The following is an 18,408-nucleotide window of genomic DNA, read 5'->3' on the forward strand; positions in this document are numbered from 1 at the left end:
GCCTTATATGGAAGTCCCTTTCCTTGGGAAAGCGGTGGCCTTCATGGGCTAAGCACTTTGCGTGTGCCAGAGGAAGGAACTGGACGGTCTAGTCCCAATCAACCTCTGTGGTTCCTGAATGTTTGTTGCTGGCCAGATGTGGGCAGTCACTATCCATGATTGAATAGCCACTATATTGAATGCTGCAGAGTCTTAAAATTGTTGGACTTGGGCTTGCTGCCAGCCTGAATCTTGGATGAAAGGCTGCACTATACGTGCACTATTCATCATAACTCTGGGCCAATACAACTCCTGAAGCTGACCAGCATCGACTAAAGTGCTGTCCCAGGGAAGCCCTGCTGCTTTGTCTGATCTCAAGAAGACCCTTGTGGGTGCTTCGACTCCTGGGACGGTGGAAACAGTTTTAACCCCTGCTCAAGGGTCCACACCTTCTGAGTCTTCCGAAATGTCCCTGTAACAACCAGTAGACTGACCAGCTTTCTCCTGAGTTACCTTGCTGCAGTGCCGAGCAGAGCCTTGGAATTTGGCAGATCTTCTGCTTGTGTCAAAGGTCGCTTGCACCTGCATATTCACCTTGTCTTCCACCAAGGGAAGCTATGCTGGGCCTGCTCTTGTCTTTACCGCTGTAAGGATCACCTGTCACCGTCTGACTGTGGTGACACCCATTGCAACAATTTAATTCCATGAGGTGCCCTGCAGTGGTCTGACCGGAAAACGTTTTCATCTTCCTCCATTTGGGTGTTCTACTGGAAGCTGTCTGGAACCGATTCCAAAAAACTGTGACTGACTGAAACTAATCCCAATGGCGAAAATGACTTCTGCACCAGCGACCACTGGGCCTCCTTCGACGGAACAAAGCACAGAAGATTGTGTCCCCAACAGATTCTGGAACACCTGCAGTGGTCTCTGGCAGAATCAGAGTCCGGGGTTAAGTTAAGAGTTAGGGGAGCTGTTCTGCAGTTATTGTGAAGACTAATGTCCGTTTCTATGCATCTGACTACTTAACTGTGTTGCACTGGTCATTGATTCAAATTATAGTCGCTCCCTCCTAAGGGTGAATGTATATATATGTTTAAAAAGGGTTTTGTGTGACAATATTTGCCCACTATTTTTACCTGCTGAGTGCGTAAATCAAAAGCCTTATAATGCATTTTTATATACTTGTCTGACCAACTAAAATGAATGGTGTTGCTCTGTGTAGACTCATTGTAGCCTTAGACTACTCTCACACACTTCCTGGGACTAAGCCCTGCTGCGTGGCTACCTTAACTTGATTGGGTTTGGATAACCTCTGTGTTTTCACTGTTCACCTTGAAAGGTTGGCCTCCTAAAATCTCCCCCACCCCCCACCCCGAAAGGTGATTTTGGAAATCCATCTCAACAGCTGACAATGGAGAACTGACCACCTGGAGTCTTGTGTGTGAGGAGCTTGGCTTTTCCGGACTTGCTTGGGTTGGGTTGAACTTTGTTGGTCTTGGAAGACCCCAGTTTGGTTCTGGAAGACCCCAGTTTGGTTATCTGCTGGATGCTTTGCCATTCCAATAAAGGACTGAACCTATAACTTTGTTGTCTAGTTGTTTGTATTTCCCATCCAGCCTCTTAGACAGCTCTAATAATGAAGACTTCAGATATTATTACACTTTTAAAACAAAGTCTCTGGAGCTGTTTCTAAATGGTGCACCCCAGTTCCTATTTGTCTAACGCACAGAGTCTGTCATTGGTAGGGAAAAAAGACTACGGGGGAGCAAGGTTGCATTATTTTAGGTTCTATACATGTGCAGTGTTTGAATGGAACATTTGAAACCGCCAACAAAAATTCTTCTTGCAAGAAGCCATATTCTATTGTAGAACGCATTTGTGAACCCTAGCATTTAATAACCTTTTTTTCTATCCAATGTCTGCTTCTAGTGTCCTGAAGAGTGATGGCAACGCAACATTGGCCCCCTCTGAAGCAAACCTTGTAGGTCAACTTAATTCGTACAAACCTGGTCAGTGTGTTACATGCTACGTGCGGAAGGTAAGGTCATAATTTTATCAAGATATTGAACAGTTGTTAAACATTTTTATAAAAAACTGATAAAAGGTCAAATTGTCTATTCTCTACAACCCACAAATAAACCTCAGAATATATTAGGACGGAGCTTGAGAAACAATTGTACAATTTAAATGTGTACATTTTCAAATGCTTTCGTGTCCTCACAGTGAAATCAACAAACAAATGTTTTTCCTTAACATGGCCTGCAGTGTTTCTGCTCCAAACCTTTAAAGCCCTCATTGTGAATCTGGCGGTTACTTGAAAAACATACATTATTTCAGTTACTGTTTTATTTGCCCTCATCACACATTTGAACAGTAGGAGATCAACCATGCATTAAGGAGATATTGCATTATTGCATGTGGACCATGCCAAATACACAATTCAGAATGGGAATCGTACAACCTGCAACAAACCCAGTATTGCTTCATGATAATTAGTTTGCAAAATTCATGTCATCACTTCTGTAAGGGTGTCGGAGGAAGCTGGCACAAAACTGGCATGGTTTTTGTTATAAACGTGTATTTCTTGTATAGAAAAGGTCCTAACTATCTTCTAAGAGGGGTTTCCCTGCCTCAGAACTAAAGGGTCTGTCAGAATGTCCGTCAAATGTCCACTGTCATGTGTCACAACCTACTTCTATCCCTCAAACTAAAACTAAAAGATCAACTAACGAAGTTCTTTCTTCTGGGGAATGGTGCCATTATCCTGCTTCTTGACCAGCGTCCAAAGAATGTTCTCTAATAAAACCAGGGGGAATTACTCGCGTCCCCTGGTGTCTCCAATACAATTTGCAGCCCAGGAACAAGAGAACACCTCCCTTCTCCTGGTATTACTTGGTACAGTTCATCACAAGGCCAGGGGGAATGGCTCTCCTCCCAGCATCCCCACCCCACCCCACCAGCGTCTTTAACTCCTCTCTTGGTTCTGTACCAGGAGAATGTCTCCCTTGTTCTGGTATTGTTTGGCAAAGTTATTTCTCACTGCTGGGGTCCCAGACCATTCTCTGGTGGCCAGTGGTAGCATCTTTAACACTGTGCCAAGGAACATTTCCTCTGATGCTTGCTGTCTCTTTGTTGGGGTCCCAGACCCTTCTCTGGATGGCAGGTGGTTTTGTCTCTCCGCTGTGGCGTGGAAGATTTCCTCTTATTCTCAGGTTATTCTCTTCAGGGTCCCAGACCCTTCTCTCCTTATGCCCATTTACGTCTTTGCTATTGTTGGGCCTAAGAAAAGCCACCTTAGCCTCGGTCAACCTCTGGGTCCCCTCCATTTCTCATGTACCTCGCCTTACCTCTACTGGGGTTCTGGTACTTTACAAGGACTTCCTGGAACCAGGGCACATTTCTCCGTCCCTGCAAGCTTCTCTCCTCTGCACTCGTGGCTTCACATTGTCTTCCTGGCTTCGGGAATCCGCCTGGCTCCACTCTGCGGTGGAGAACTTCTTAAGCATTGGCTAGGGAGATTTATCATGTTTATGCTTCATTCCTTCTCCTAGTGAGACCCACAGTACTTTTTGCTTGACTTCTGGACCTTTTTCTTTAAATCCTGAATGATTGCATGAGTGGAAAAAGGCACCAATCTTGTTGGCTCTGTCTTTGAAACTCTATTCTTTGTATTCTACCTGTACTATGGAGTCTGTCTGCGCCATAGCTCTTAAAGGCATCTGTATTCTATTGCAGCACACCGCTCCTTATGGGTACTGTTGCTGGGACCGTTGGGATTCCTTTTCTATAGCCTCAAGTAACTACAGTTCTTAAGCATCTCTCCCAAAACTCTAGAGCTCTCGAGATGCACACACCACCTTATGCGGAGTGCTAAAGGGATACCTAGTATCCGCCTTCTCTCTGCTCCTTTGACTTTTAAGTCACCTAGACAATCGTCTAGTCATGGCTAGTGACAGTGGACGTGTTCTACCAACTATTGTGTAATTTGTTTACTGCCGGCTATGTCTATAGCCTCGCTAGTGCACAATAGGGGAACTTGAGTACCCTTTGGCTGGTGGGAACAACTAGCCGCAAGGCTAACCTTGAATTGAGACATCTCCCGAGGTCCTAGGAGTTTCCAGAACTGCGGAACCCCAATACCAGGAGACCTGCTGCCCATTTCAAGTACATCGTTGTGGAAGGGCCGAATCCATACAAATCGGTGTTGACCCATAAGGACACTCCAGAGATCCGATCCAACTCTCCCCAGACCCCCTCATCAGAGCGAAGAAGATTGACTGGGCAATCCTCGTCCTTTGTTGGTGCTGCAGAAAAGGTGCCAAACCCGCAGTGTGAACCAAGAAGTTGCTGTGTGCTTCAGGTCCTCCCTCAAGACTGCTGCTGAGATCCTGTCCATTGACCTGTCATCAGACCAAGGAGTCTGGAGGTCGGGTCCAGAGCTGCAATATCGCGGAGCATCCAGCACAAACATTTTCTTCTAACCTAAGGTACTGTGGGGAAAAAGGTATTGCTTACCTGATTCCAGAAAGTCGCTCAAGAGCATTGGAGTGCACGTAGATGTGTCCAGGGCAATCCCCCCCACCCCCCTCTTACTGCCGACTCAAGCCACTGCTTGTGTTTCTTCGAGTCCTTGATAGGGACTCCATTGTTAGTTAATTTGCTGCTTCTATAAACACTAGAGACTTGAAGAAATCCACTGTTATTCTGCTGCTTGTCAGGAGTTTGAGCCCTCTCCGAAATGCCTTTAGCTAGGGTTGTGTTTTTGAACTTAACACTTGCTGTGCGAAGAAACCCTCTCTAGAACCTTGAACCAGGCCAGCATTAATCTAGCCATTTTCCTTCCTTTAAGTTACTTTCTTACCTGTGTTTGCAGAGTAAATCTCTTAATGTAAAACAGCTAAGAACTGCATGTGCGCGTAATTACCAATAATACGATAGTATTGTCTTTTGCCTTTCTAACGTTGCAACAAATGTAACATCAAACAAACACGAAAGTGTCCTTTGAAGTATAGTCTTAAGTATTCTAAAGTGTTCTAGTGTTAACGTATAAGGTATTTAAAGTGATTCTGGTGTAAATATAATACATATATCGTTTTATATAAATTTTAAGTGTTTCTCTCTGATGTGCATGTCTAACTAGGTTTAGTGTACTTGCCTACAGCTCACATCTTCCTCTTAAGGTAAGCCTGACTGCTCTGCCACTCTACCAAGGTCCTGAGTTAGTTCAGACTGATACTGAGAGTTGGAGATCTACAAACCACAGGGATATCTTACCAAAGTCTTACTGTCAGTAGGACTTTAGGAAAACTCCCTTAAGAGCATCGTCTTGCCGCTCTCCGCAGATGCCCGCCCGTGTTTGAATCTCCCATGCTGGAGAATTTGGATGCTGGCTGCTTTCGACTTTGCAGCCGGGCTTGACACATCTGATAGTCCTTTGTTCCTGTTCATACATTGTATCCAGCTCCTCCCTTGCGCATTGCACAAGTCAGTCTTGTTTGTTATTGACATTCCGTACCAGTGTTATCACAGTCAATGATCTTTGTCTCCTGTGCTAGTACCTTTGCCTTTTGGTCCTATGTTATGCGAGGAAGGCATGGTATCGAGCAGTAAACACAAACACAATGGATACAAGTTTTGAAAACCTTTATTCAATGTTTTGCTTGAGATGGTATAATTCGTAACTGGCCCTAACTCTAAAATGGGAGTTATCTCGACCAATATGGAATACATCCAAGTCAGTCTGGTCAAAATAAAAAGGCCTATACTAAGAAAACCTAACCTTCCCCTCCTTCTCAAAATAACAAAATGTATTAAGGAAATACAAAGGGGAAAAAAGTGTCTCAAAAAGAAATGTCAGAATGGCTTCAGTCCCCGCTCCCTTCCCCAGGTGCAACCCCATGGGGTCTAGAGAGTCTGAAGAAAACAAAAGATAGGTGGATGGCACAGTTCTCTGTCTTGCAAACTTTGGCTTACTGGTACAATTTCAACAGTTAAATCTTGGGCTTCCAATTTCGGATAGTTCAATCACTTTCTTTAGGTTTTGGCCACCTTGCCATCAATACTCAGCTCACATGTTTCTCAATTTCTCACAGTTCTGCACAGGCTCCCCTCTGCCGGGCTCAAGCCTGTCTTTCCTGCCTGGGAGTTCCCTTCCCCACATTTTATCCAAGCTATCTTTTTCACTGTCGAAGATTTTCAAAACTGCAAGGAATTCCCATAAACCTTTGCATGACCACTTCAGCCTCTTTCAACAATCCTTCTTTTTACAATCAATACTCATCTGGTGGCACCAATACTTGTTGATACTTTTGGTTCTCAGTCTCTTTAGTCTGCCTTCTTGGCCTTTAAAAAAATTAATATGCAACACCCATACCTCTTAGTATCTCTCTTCCGGGTATTTAAGTTCACAATCTTTTGCAGCTCCAATGCCTCTTGGTACTTGTAGTTCTTATTCCTCACAGCACTAATGCCTCTTGATACTTTTAGTTCTTTTTCTCTTTCACTTGCCTTTTTCCACAGTTCTTATGTTGCTTTTGCCCTCTTGACATATTCACAGTTCACATCTTTCATTTTGCCCTTTTTCAACTTTGATCTGGCCTGTAATATTTTTCACAATTTATAACATTTCACAGACGTTTGAGCGATTTCAACTTTCAGGACCACTCTGCTACTTTGTATCCTTTTCTTTTAACAATGGTTCTCTTCAAACGTGTTTTATCGGCACACGCGCAACCTTCAACTTGCAGTCACCTTACCTTTAATGTCAACCAGACTCTTGTTTCCCTCGATAACTCACTGGTCATGTTAATTGGAGGTCTCATCTTTTCTTGTACGCTTTCTAGAACTTTAAGGTTTCTTTCCTCCTCTTGCTCGGCTTTGCTTTTCGAACACTCACGGTTTCATGAAAGCATGGAAATCTTGTCTGGCTTTCTCTTGATCCTCTCTACTGTTGATCAGCCAGTTGGCCTTTCAGCTTCTACCATCCAGTCTTCATCAGCCTCTTAAGAGCTGTTACTTCTCGTACCCAACCTCGCTCAATGTGTGGCTGAATGCGCCACCTTTTATCTTCAAAGGGAGTGCTAATCGGTGGCAGGTGTAACTTGTTAGAGCTAAGTGCCTGACTCTGCCTGGCCTCATTACAGGGCCAGGGCTACTGCAAGTCGGGGGAGGTAATCTCTCTAGCCTCATTCCTCATCTTCCTTGGTGCAGTACATTTGTCAAGATGGAGTGCGGAGGAATGATGGGAGTTGTAGTTTCTCATAAAATAAGCAGAGGTAGGGGTTAGATGGGTTGAGGAAAATGGGGGATACCATGTCTCACCATGGGGTGCTTCTCCCTCACTCCCTGAGGACCCCCTACCTGGTTGATCCTCCCTTGCTTGTCCACCCCCAGTGTCAGGATCTGCAAGAGATGCCCTTTCCCTGGCCACCTGAGTACGGGATCCCCGGGGACTAGGTTTTGAAACCCCCTCTGTTTTTTGTTTTTTTTACATACCTTTCCCCTATGTGATGTGGACGAATCGGTTTCACAGGAGAACCGTAAAGGAAAACCTCTGGTGCTCAGATTTCTTTTTTTTTTTTCTTTTGTCCGTATTCTACTGTGAAACTGTATGGAGGTACGTCCAGCAACCATTGCATATCCCGTGAATTGGATTCTGTTTGCTGATTTATAAGGGGAGAGAATGATCAGTTTCAATAGGGCACTCTGTCAAATATACCATGAAGACCTCTGATTGGTCTTCCTTATTCTTTTTAGGTTGTGTCTCATCTAAGGTCTTTTTGTTTTTAGTTTCTAAGGACCCCCCTTTATTCCCCGGGGCTGAAGATCCCCTGGATCCAAGGGCGAAAGGCCTCTCTGGTTTTTCCATTTAAGACTTCGGCTATCTGCTGAAGGATCATTTGGCATATTACAGTAATTAGATGGATATTTTGACCAATCCCATGTTAATGCTGGAGGGAAGAAAGTGTGTTAGCCAATTTTTAGCAGGGGATAATTGAGGAAGCTGTGGTGAAGCATTTTGTTTTAACATCGAGAAGTTGGGAAAGTCCCTACCGACTATCTCCTTTTCGGGAAGGCGAGTATGATGGCGCAGGGTAGAATGATTTGCTTCCTCTTATCAATGGATTCTGGTATTTTGGGATAAATGTCATTGTCCCTCTGTATGCAGGTAACTCTGACTAGCTTTTGGTTTTCAGAATCCCTCTGCAAGATCAGTCTGCTCTGACTGCTGTTTGTTTACTACCGAAATCTATTAACACATTTACTACTCTTCCATTAATGGAAGCCTTTTAGTAGGTAAATGCAATAGGTAAATGACCAAAACATACGCTAATATACTCTCTATCATCTTCTGGTTCCTCCCATTCATCTCCCATCAAACATACTATTTCTATAGGTTCTTCTTTTTGGTTCTTGAGGCAACTTCTAGCTACGTTACCAACCTCTTTACATGATTAAAGGGAGGCAATTGAATTTTAGGTGCCTTAGACTCCACTTTTCTCCCTTCTTCTCTAACCTTATTTCTCCCTTCCCTTTCCTATCCATTCTCGAGTTTTAGGAGGATTTCCTCCTCGTTCTGACAGTGTCGAATCGGAGGAACCCTTATGATCTCTACTTTCTTCAAATTTATGGAGGGAATGAAAAAGTGTATTGGCATCAGAGTGCTTTTGTGCCATCTCAATGGCCTAAGTGAGAGCAGGTTTGCTCAATTGTAAGACTGCCTTCTCTAAGGTGGGAAGTAGGGAGTTAATTGTTCTATGGTTAACATCTCTTAATTTATTTGTGTCTTTAGTACAAAACTGAACTTTTCACACTTCAATCAACAGGAAAATCATAATCAATTAACATTTTTTTTGCATGATTATTAATCAGTTAAACTGCGAACTGTGAACTTTAAAACTATAAAATCTTAACAGATCTTAACACTAACGATCCTAGATGATGATATGGATAAAACAATATTAAAATATAAAAGATACTAAAACAGCAAGTGTACATATTAACAACAAGCAACCTAACGGCCGGGTTTACAAACCGCTTCCCTCCATTCAATATCTAACACAACTAGGAGGAGCGTGGAAGAAAAGTAAACCCTTTCTCCTTTTCCAAAACAATTTTTAAAAATGTTAGCAACCTAATAGAAAGGGACATTTTATATTAAGGATTCTAATTGATAAATCCTCTTCAAGTATGCCTGAGCGCAGTGTTTTCCAACCACAACACACGCAGTATTGAAAACGATACACAAGTATTTTAAGGTTTATTCATATAAAGCACAATGTCTACAGAGCCTTTGCCCATGAGGGACCTTTCTCCTTCTGCCCATCCATAGTGGGCAGCAGATTTAACTTTGGTCATAACATTTGGACCCCGAATTCCCTAGACGGATGCTTTCTGGGGGTCGTGCTGGGGTGTTGGAATTCCTCAGCGTCCAATTATAATTAAAGCAACGATATTCCAACAAAGCTGTATCCACACATATCTAAACCGCTTTTGCTTTATTCATTAGGATTCGTTGATAATTTGACCACTGAGGAATCCATTTTAGAGTTTCTGTGCACCATACACCCCAACTAATCAGTGCTTTACAATAACCTTTGACTCATAATTCATTCAAGTAGACACAAAACAAGGCATTGGGTGGTGAGAATATGCCAACATACAGCTGAAGCTTTGCACAATCACTCAGTCTGAATTGGCAATTGCCCCTACTTAAAGAGAATTCCAGCAATTGGGACTGAGGCTGGTAGGTGCAGCCCCCTTCTCCACAACTTGGCCTCTAACTCTGCCCAGTAAACCCTGTCATCCATTGTTTGGGCACCATAAACTAACTTTGTGACAATTTTCTGTTTGAAAAATTTCAAGACTGGTAAAATAGAAACCCTTCCAAACTTGTAATCAAATTGAATCAGCTGAATCAGCCCAAATATTTGTACTTGTAAACCATTTCCAAAGCATGGCCTCTCAAACCCCAACCAAATTTCTTTCACTTTCTCCTTGCCCTGTCGAGCACCAACATTTTAGATTTCAAGGTGCTAATTGAGAGGTCAAGCTTTCTGAAGAACTCCTCAACCGCCTGCAAAGCTCTTTGCAAGCCTATCAGTCATATCACAGATGGCAATGTCGTCTGCATACGCAAAGTATTCTACTGCCAGGTTTCCCAGTTTAGGCGGGTTTGTCCTAGCAGTTCTCCAGCAGGCAAGCATGGCCTTTATGTGAAAACAAAATAAAAAAGGTCCAAGGCCACACCCCTGTCGGAGTCCCCGGTTTGACTCTATCCAACAAGAGAAGGCGCCATGCAAATTTAATCTAATTTTAATTTTTGTTCCACGATGCAGAGCCTCCAGGATGCCAATTTGCGCTTGGGGACATCCACCATCCGTTATACTTTTCCAGAGGATGGACCTGTTAACATGGTCAAAAACTTTACTACTATCCAGGAAGGCCAATTAAACAGCCCCCCCCCCCCCGGTCCTTAGCTTGCACCGCCAAGAGTGCCAAAACAAAGCTATTGAGGGCTGTTTCCACCCCCTTCTTGAAACTATGATATGTTTCCAAGCAGTTAGCACCCTTAGCCCACTCTTTCAGTACCTTTAGAATCATTTTTGCGAACATTTTATTTGAGGCATCCAACAAAGAAATTGCCTGTAATGCGTCGGGGACAATCAGTCGCCTCCTTTGAAGATTAAGACAATAGGGGCCTTACTCTGGGCGATGCCTAGTTACCAGAATATTACCAAACAGAAGTGCCAAAAGATGGGCCCAAAGCAAAACATTTGATTTGAGAGTCAAGTTAGCCAAACCATCCGGCCCGGGAGCATTCAACTTTTTACTAGATTTAATCAGCATAGCAATATCATTCAACTAAGGGCCCCCGCCAACCGGCATATGCAAATTGGGAATCCTTCAACATCCCTTCTTAGTGAACACTTCTGAAAAATAAGTAACCCATGCTACAAATGAATTGTGTCCTCCATCGTATTCCTCATCTTTGACATGGTAATGTTCACAGCTCGGCTGCTTTGGAGGCTTTTCGGCAGAGGGCACCCTGCGTCGATGGCATCGGGTCGATGTCCCTCGAAGGTCTTCGTGGAGGGTGACGTCATCAGATGTTATAAGTAGCACGCACAGCACCGGTAGCCACAGTTCCGTTTTTTTTTCGCAAACGTGTTTGCTTCGTAAATTTCGGCGCCCCTCGTGCTTATTGTGAAAAACCGATTAGGTCTTCATCTTCTACCCCGACATCCCCGAAGTCTGGATTTAAGTGTCAGGTCAACGGCTCCAAAATGTTGATCACGGATCTGCATCGCATTTGTCGGTGGTGTCTCGGCGAGAGCCACGATATGGATGACTGCTCGAAGTGTCAGTCGTTGACTGCCAAGGCCTTGCGGGAACGTAAGGGGAAACTAAAGATAGGAAAGGTATCCAAGCCTCGTAAATTACGGCCTGCAGGACTTTCGACCGACGAGTCGAGAGGTGACTCTCCTCGGCGGAAGAAGTCCAACCAGTCACAATCTAGGAGTTCCCGCCACTCCTCGTTGAGGCATTCCAGGAAACTGCACTATTGGTCGCCTTCCTCTTCCTCGGATGCCTCTCCAAGAAGGATGGTACGCCCGTCCAAGTCATGGACCCCGGCAGAGTGGGACGCTTTCCGGGTGTCCATGATGAAAATGTTTGACAAACATGGCACTGTTCTGCCCACGCCTTCTGACGAAGACAGAAAGGAACGTTCTTGGCCAGAGACTTGTGCGCCTTCGAGCCTGGGTAGACGGCGTGGTAAACACTGGGAGCCTTCGCCGTCCCGTTCGGACAAGGCATCGAAAGATCACCCGAGACGTGCCAAGTAAAGTTCTTCATCTGCGGCAAAATCGGCGATGCATTCGACACCCTCAAAGCCCTTAAAGGCAACGGCACCATGCCCGTCGGGTGCACCTGTTGGGTCTTCAACCCTGGCCATTAATGCCGTTGACGCTATTGTTGACGCCGTTGGAGCCATCGGTGCCATCTGGGCCAATTTTGCCAGTGAATGTTCCTGTGCTTGTGGACCCTCCGAGGAAGGCCAGTGCCAAGTCTTTCAGGTCTGTTCCTGATGAGAGGTTCACGCCTCTCCCGAGGAAGGATTTGTTTTAAGTCCCTCACTGACATTTATGATATGATATGGGATTTGTAACGCGCCTATACACAAGTGTTTCAAGGCGTGACGAGGCAGGGAGGGTGGAACAAAGGGAAGACCGACAACGATCCTACTAGGCCAGGTGTCATTCAGATCACGCAAGTGCATGGGTGTAGGGAAAGCGAAAAGTGCAAGGGGAAAGGGAGGGGGGGGGGGAAGTGCAATACAGGGTAATTAGAATAACAAATAAATAATAGGGTCAGCTGGTGCCAAGTGTAGGGTAAGTGCCGACAAGTGCTGGGAAGGGGGGCTGTAGGGATACAGAGACAGTCCCGCAGTGCAGGGGTTGCCAGGGAGGCAGCGCAAGTGGAGAGTGGCTGTTAGGCAGAAACCTGTGCAGTTCCCTTAGGGACCACTGCAAAAGGCTTAAGACTACAGGTGTCGGCAGTAAACCCAATTGGTAGCAGTCTGTACCACCCAGGTTTACCTGGTAGCTGTTGCTGAGCAGCCAGACTTCTCTCAAGAAGAGTTACAGTATGTAGAGTATACAAGATAGGTACCAAAATACAGTAGCCCAAGCAAACACTGACCAGAGCTTTGGTAACAAAGTATATAATTATTTATTTAAAGACACACTTAGAAACACTCCAGCACTATTATTATAAGCAAGTTCAAAACACAGTCACTAGTACTATATATACATCCCTTATTCCTTATTAGACAAGTCTTAGTTAACACCACTTATTTCCAGACAGAGGTGAGCGCTTAACTAAAGATGGCACTCTAATAAGTTAAGAAAAAGGGAGGGAAAAGGCAGAAATTAGGAAAAGCGCACAACGCAATGCTTTTGAAGCACCCAGCAAGGCAGGAAAGTCCAAGTCTACTAGTGAGCAAAAAGTTCAGAGGCCAGGCTCCCTCTTGGAGAGAGTACAGAGCACCACTGCACCCAAGATCACACAGTTCACAGTCTTGAAAAGTCTTACAGGGGGTTCAGCAAAGAATTAGTTCAGCTTAGAAAAGTTCAGTTAGCCAGCCTAGGGCCAACCCAAGTGGTTAGTTGAGGCTTTAAGAGTCGCCCCACACAGACCGTTGCGAGGGAGGCCAGGCGGACACAGTACCCTTTTAAAGTGGAGAGGATCCTCCAGCGAGGGCAGTTGTTCCTGGCAGCGGGTGCAAGTCACGGCTTCATCCAGAGGAAGAGATGATCTCGACGTGGAGGAAAACTGAAGGTTGTTGCACTGCCAGGGAAGAAACCAGCCGCTGAGTTCTCTGGTTAAAAGGTACTACCCTTTTATTCGCGGTAGTAGAAAAACGTGGTATCCCGGTTGGCGGGGTGCTTGGCACAGGCAAGGCGGCCACAAGATGATCGGAGAAGGCGAAAAGGCAGGCAAACTGGTTATCCCCACCAGTCAAAGGAAGAAGACTCTTCGGGGTGAAGATCTCCTCTGTCGTTGGAAGAAGTGGTGAGGCGGTTCAGCAGGGCTCCACCGGTGGTGTCGTCGTTGCAGGTCGGCTCAGCTTCTCCCTCTTCGGATTCTTTGGTCCTGTGGCGACTTTGGAAGTTCCAGTCCCCAAAGCCCTGCTTTTATGCAGAAAACCCCCATTCATCAGTCCTAGCTGTCACTCAAACATGCTAAGTGGTGAGCCGGGCGGCTCACCACTGGGCCAATCACACAAGAGTGCGACTTGAGTTGCAGAGGCAACTCAGTCCAGGGTGCCTTAACCCCCTCCCACACTCACTGTGGTACCCAGAGTGGCACCACTTTTGGAGGCTTCTGTGGAGAAAAAGGGCTCGACTTGGGTTGGAGTCACAGAAGCGAACATAAACGCCATTTTGGAACCGAGTTCTGGCAAAAAATACCAACCGGTGAATTAATAATAAATAAATAAACCGGCGGTATGTTTGAGGCTATGTTAAAAAGTTAAAAAGTATTAGCCTCGAACAATAGGAAAATCCCATAGGAATATATTCGCGGTCGAATATAAAAAGTAGTATCCACTGCCACCAGCCAAAACTCGGTCAGAGGGGACTGGACAGTGCCCCCTCGAACAACAGACCCCGGGGCAATCAAATTGCCCCAAACAGTATGTCCACAGTATGATGGTTTGTACTGGTTCTGTTCACAATTTAAGAATAGTAAAGCCAATGGTGACTTTACATGCCCTGGGAGACCGTAGTCAGTCCCAGGGTATGGAGTTTATGTTTGGGGGTGAGTACGACACCCCTGGGTTACTGCACGGAGGGTGCTGTGTAACCCACATACCAAAAACACATGACGCCCTATGGAGTAAAGGACCCCATAGCCCATAAAACACATACAAAGTCAAAGGAACACCTCAAATCATGTCTAAGAGTGGGAGAAAAAGAGTCTCACTCTTAGCAGGAGAAAAAAATAAACCCCATAAATCCAGCAAAGCTGCTGGGGGACTCGCTAGGTTGGGGAAATTAGCCTTAACAGAGAATTCTCCCTAACAGTGGCTGGGCCAAGGACCGAGATCGGTGAGGGTGACCCAGTTGCAGATTCAGTGCAGTTTCAGTCAAGAATTTAGCAGGGGCGAGGGGGAGAGAAAGCAGAAGTACAGATGAAGATTTTGAGGTGCTTCCTGAACCAAAGATGGTTCTCCTCAAGTTTCAGGGGGGCAGGAAGGCTGTTCCAGAGGGAGGCCCCTGCCGAGGAGAGAGATGTACCCCCAACTCGTTGCTTGGAGAAGCGGCTGACCCTGAGGGAGTTGGAGCCGGATGTGCGAAGAGCTCGAGAAGGAAGATATTTAGGAAGAGGGAGTTGAAGGTATTTGGGTCCCAGGCCCCAGAAGGCCTTGTGGACAATGCAGAGGGTTTTGAACTTAATCCTCGCAGCCACTGGGAGTCCGTGTAAAGATTTCAGTCCTGAAGAGATGCGGTCCCTGGGCTTGAGGCCAAGGACAAGTCTCGCAGTCCTGTTCTGGATAAGTTGCAGAGGGCGGCGAGTAGAGGTAGGCAGATTTAGATAGAGGCTGTTACAGTAGTCCAGCTTCAAGAGAACCAGGGCTCGGGAGATGGTGAGCTTCTGGGGGAAGGAGAGGAGAGGAAAGGAAGAATACCTCTGAGGAGGTGCAGCTGGTAGTGTGACTTCTTAGAAACGTCAGATATGTGAGGAGAGAAGGAGAGTGTGGAGTCGAAGATGACCCCAAGGTTTTTTGCCTTGCAGGTAGGAGCAGGAAGAGGGCCAAATGAGGCCGGCCAGAGAGCTGCAGGGAAGGAGGGAGTGGGTGTGCTGATGAGTAGAATCTCAGTCTTACTGGCTTTAAGGCAGAGGTCATTGGCGGCACACCATTCCTGGATAGCAGACAGACAGTCAGAGATGAGGGAAAGAGAGGAGGAGGCCGAGGGTAGCCTGAAAATGAGCTGGTTATCATCCGCATAGCACTGAAAGTAGGGGCAGAGAGCGGCGATGCGGTGGGCAAGGAGTGCCAGATACTGGTTGAGTAGCCAGGGAGAGAGGTTAGATCCCTGGGGGACACCACAGGTAGAGAAAAAGATGTCGGAGAGGAAGGACCTCAGTTGGACCTGGGAGGGTCGATTGGAGAGGAAAGAGTCAGCCACGCCAGAGCCTGACCAGTGATACCCAGGTTATCACAGACGGTTGAGCAGGATGGCATGGTTGACGGTATCAAAGGCAGAAGAGAGATGGAGCAAAATGAGAACACGCGGAGTGTTGGAGTCAAGGTTTGAGAGCAGGTCCTCACGGATGTTCAGGAGAGCAGTTTCCGTGCTTCTGGCAGCTCTGAAGCCAGACTGATGGTCATGAAGACTACCAACAGATTCAGCTTGGAGATTAAGCTGGGAGATGGCGAGTTTCTCCAGGAGCTTGCCCAGAAAGGGAGTGATGGAGATTGGGCGTTAGTTAGCCGGGCAGGAGGGGTCGGAAGAGGGTTTCTAAAGAAGAGGGTGCTCAAGGGAGTGCTTAAGGGGGGATGGGAAGACTCCAGAGGCGAAGGAGTGGTTGCAAAAGTCAGCCCGGGCAGGAGCCAGGGAGTCAATGTGGTCCTTGATAGTTTTGGAGGAACAGGGGTGAACCTGTTTTGACGAGACTTTCATAGATCGGACTTGTCTGGAAACCTCATCAGCGGAGAAAAAGGGAAAGGCAGAGGAGGGAGGAGGGGTGGCTGCAGAAGGGCCAGAGGAAAAGCAGGGAATAGAGGGAGGGAGGTGATAGGAGGAGAGTGAGGACAGGATGTCCTGAGTTTTAGAGATGAAGTGAGAGGCCAGTGCCGTGCAGGTGGCCTGGGAGGGGACAGGAGAGGTAGAGACTGCAGCAGGGTTGGCCAGCTCCTTGCAGATTTTAAAGAGTTTGGCTGAATTGTTAGATGCTGCAGAGATGCGGGCTTGGATAAGGGCTCTCTTCTTGACGAGAACGGAGAGCCGGTATTGCCTTTGGAGCAGGCGGCAGGCCCGTTTTTCAGAGGATGAACACGAAGCACGCCATTTCCTCTCTGCCACCCTGCACCCTGCGTTTTAGGGTGACGAGACCCGAGTCATACCAGGAGGTACATTTGGCTTTGGGCTTCAGGCGGATTATGAGGAGGAGGAGCAACCTGATGAGGATGTTGTCCCTTTTGGGCTCCAGTATGGGAACCCCTAATGCTCCTGAATGCCTCATTTCTGAGGAGAGTCAGATGGAGGATCTTTGTAAAACCTTGCACAATGCCAGTGGTATTGACACTTCCCCTGAGCTGGAGTTCAGCAAGCCGGACCCAGGGGAGCATGCCAACTCCTCATATCGCAGGCTCATGTCTAGGGTTGTGGAGTATCTGGGCTGTTCCAGGCCTCCTGTGCCCTTTGAGCAAGATGACCTTATGGATATCTTGGTTCAGGGTACGTCTACCAACCCTGTGTTTCCGTTTCATATGGCTCTGCAGAAAAGAGTGGCTGCAAATTGGATCACCCCGGAAGCTAGTCCAGCGGTGAGCAAGTCTCTGACAAAGAAATACTGCCCATCCAGTAGCGACCCGGCTACTTGCCCACTCACCCCACTCTTTGAGAGTTTGGTGGTCCAGGCAGCTACGGCTACCTGGAAGCAGGCGGCGTACCCTACAATCCCTCCTGATGGGCACGATGAACGTATGGATGGATGGATGGATGGGCACGCAAGATGTTTTCTGCTGAGAGTATGGCGTTAAAATCGGCCAACTCTACTTGTGCCGTAGCAACTTTTAGGCACACACTATGGAATTGCATTTCGTTAGCGGCTGAGCATATTCCCGAAAGGGATGTTTTTTTGGGCGGCTGTTCAGGATGGAAGGATGCCATGTGTGAATCCCTTCAGTCTGGGTTGGAAACTGCGGATAGTGTAAGCAGGTCCTTGGCTACGAGCACCGTGATGCGCAGGTTTGCGTGGTTGCGAAAGTCTGGTTTTGCACCGGATGTGCAGGCTCGACTTCCAGGACCGTTCTTTTCTTAAGATATCAAGCACGCGTATAGGAGCCGCAATGGCACCCACATATGCAAATGCATATATGTTCTGTTTGGAACATGAGCACATTCTTACTACACCCAGATGGATGGACCTCTTTCGATGTACGTACGGTACATTGACGATGCATTTGGGATTTGGACAAGACCATCAGAAGAGCTGCAAGAATTCTTTGGGATGATGAATCTCATGCACCCCAGAATCAAATTTACCACCAAAACAAGTATAACGTCAATAAACTTTCTGGATGTGGAGATTTATGTTTAGGGTAATTTCCTGGCAACAAAGATCCATACCAAACCCACGGAGAGAAACCGTTTACTGCTAGCAACAAGCTTTCATCCCAGACGAACTGTGAGAGTGTACCTCTGTCAATTCCTCCAATACAGGCGTAATATTTCAGACATTGACGAATACAGAAACCAATCGAATATCCTTCAACAGAAGTTCAAGGACCAAGGATATAAACCAGACCTGCTATTAAGTGTTGCGGACAGAGTTGAACTGATGGAGAGATAATCTCTCCTGATACCTACACCAGCCAAACAACAAGAAACTCTAGGCTGTTACGACTCACTCGGTCCAGAGACCCATCATCAAGAAAATCATCAAAAAGAACTGGCCTATGTTACAAATGGACCCACAACTTCAACCACTCTTCCGTCAGGTAACCACATTCGCATATCGCAACAACATGGCTTTGCGCAATAGTCTAATTAAAGCAGAGATTAAAACAGAAAGGAGGGCGAACCATCTGAAATACAAAGGTACGCAGCCATGTCACAAGTGCCAGCATTGCAATAATATTCTACAAGGCAATAGCATTCCACATCCTCATTCTGGCAAAGCACTACTCTTGAAACA

The 18,408-nt window shown here is 46.3% G+C and overlaps 1 protein-coding gene across 1 annotated transcript in view; it reads left to right on the plus strand.

Annotated features, from left to right (window-relative positions):
- PDCD11 (programmed cell death 11) overlaps nt 1-18,408 on the plus strand; it is a 1,291,633-nt gene that overhangs the window by 787,682 nt on the left and 485,543 nt on the right. Inside the window, exon 22 of the mRNA XM_069611704.1 lies at nt 1,909-2,017. Coding sequence (XP_069467805.1) covers nt 1,909-2,017 — 109 coding nt within the window. The remainder of the gene's footprint in view (nt 1-1,908; nt 2,018-18,408) is intronic.

Source organism: Ambystoma mexicanum, chromosome 8, assembly GCF_040938575.1.
Source record: "Ambystoma mexicanum isolate Mex_15411 chromosome 8, UKY_AmexF1_1, whole genome shotgun sequence".
In the NCBI taxonomy this organism is placed as follows: Eukaryota; Metazoa; Chordata; class Amphibia; order Caudata; family Ambystomatidae; genus Ambystoma; species Ambystoma mexicanum.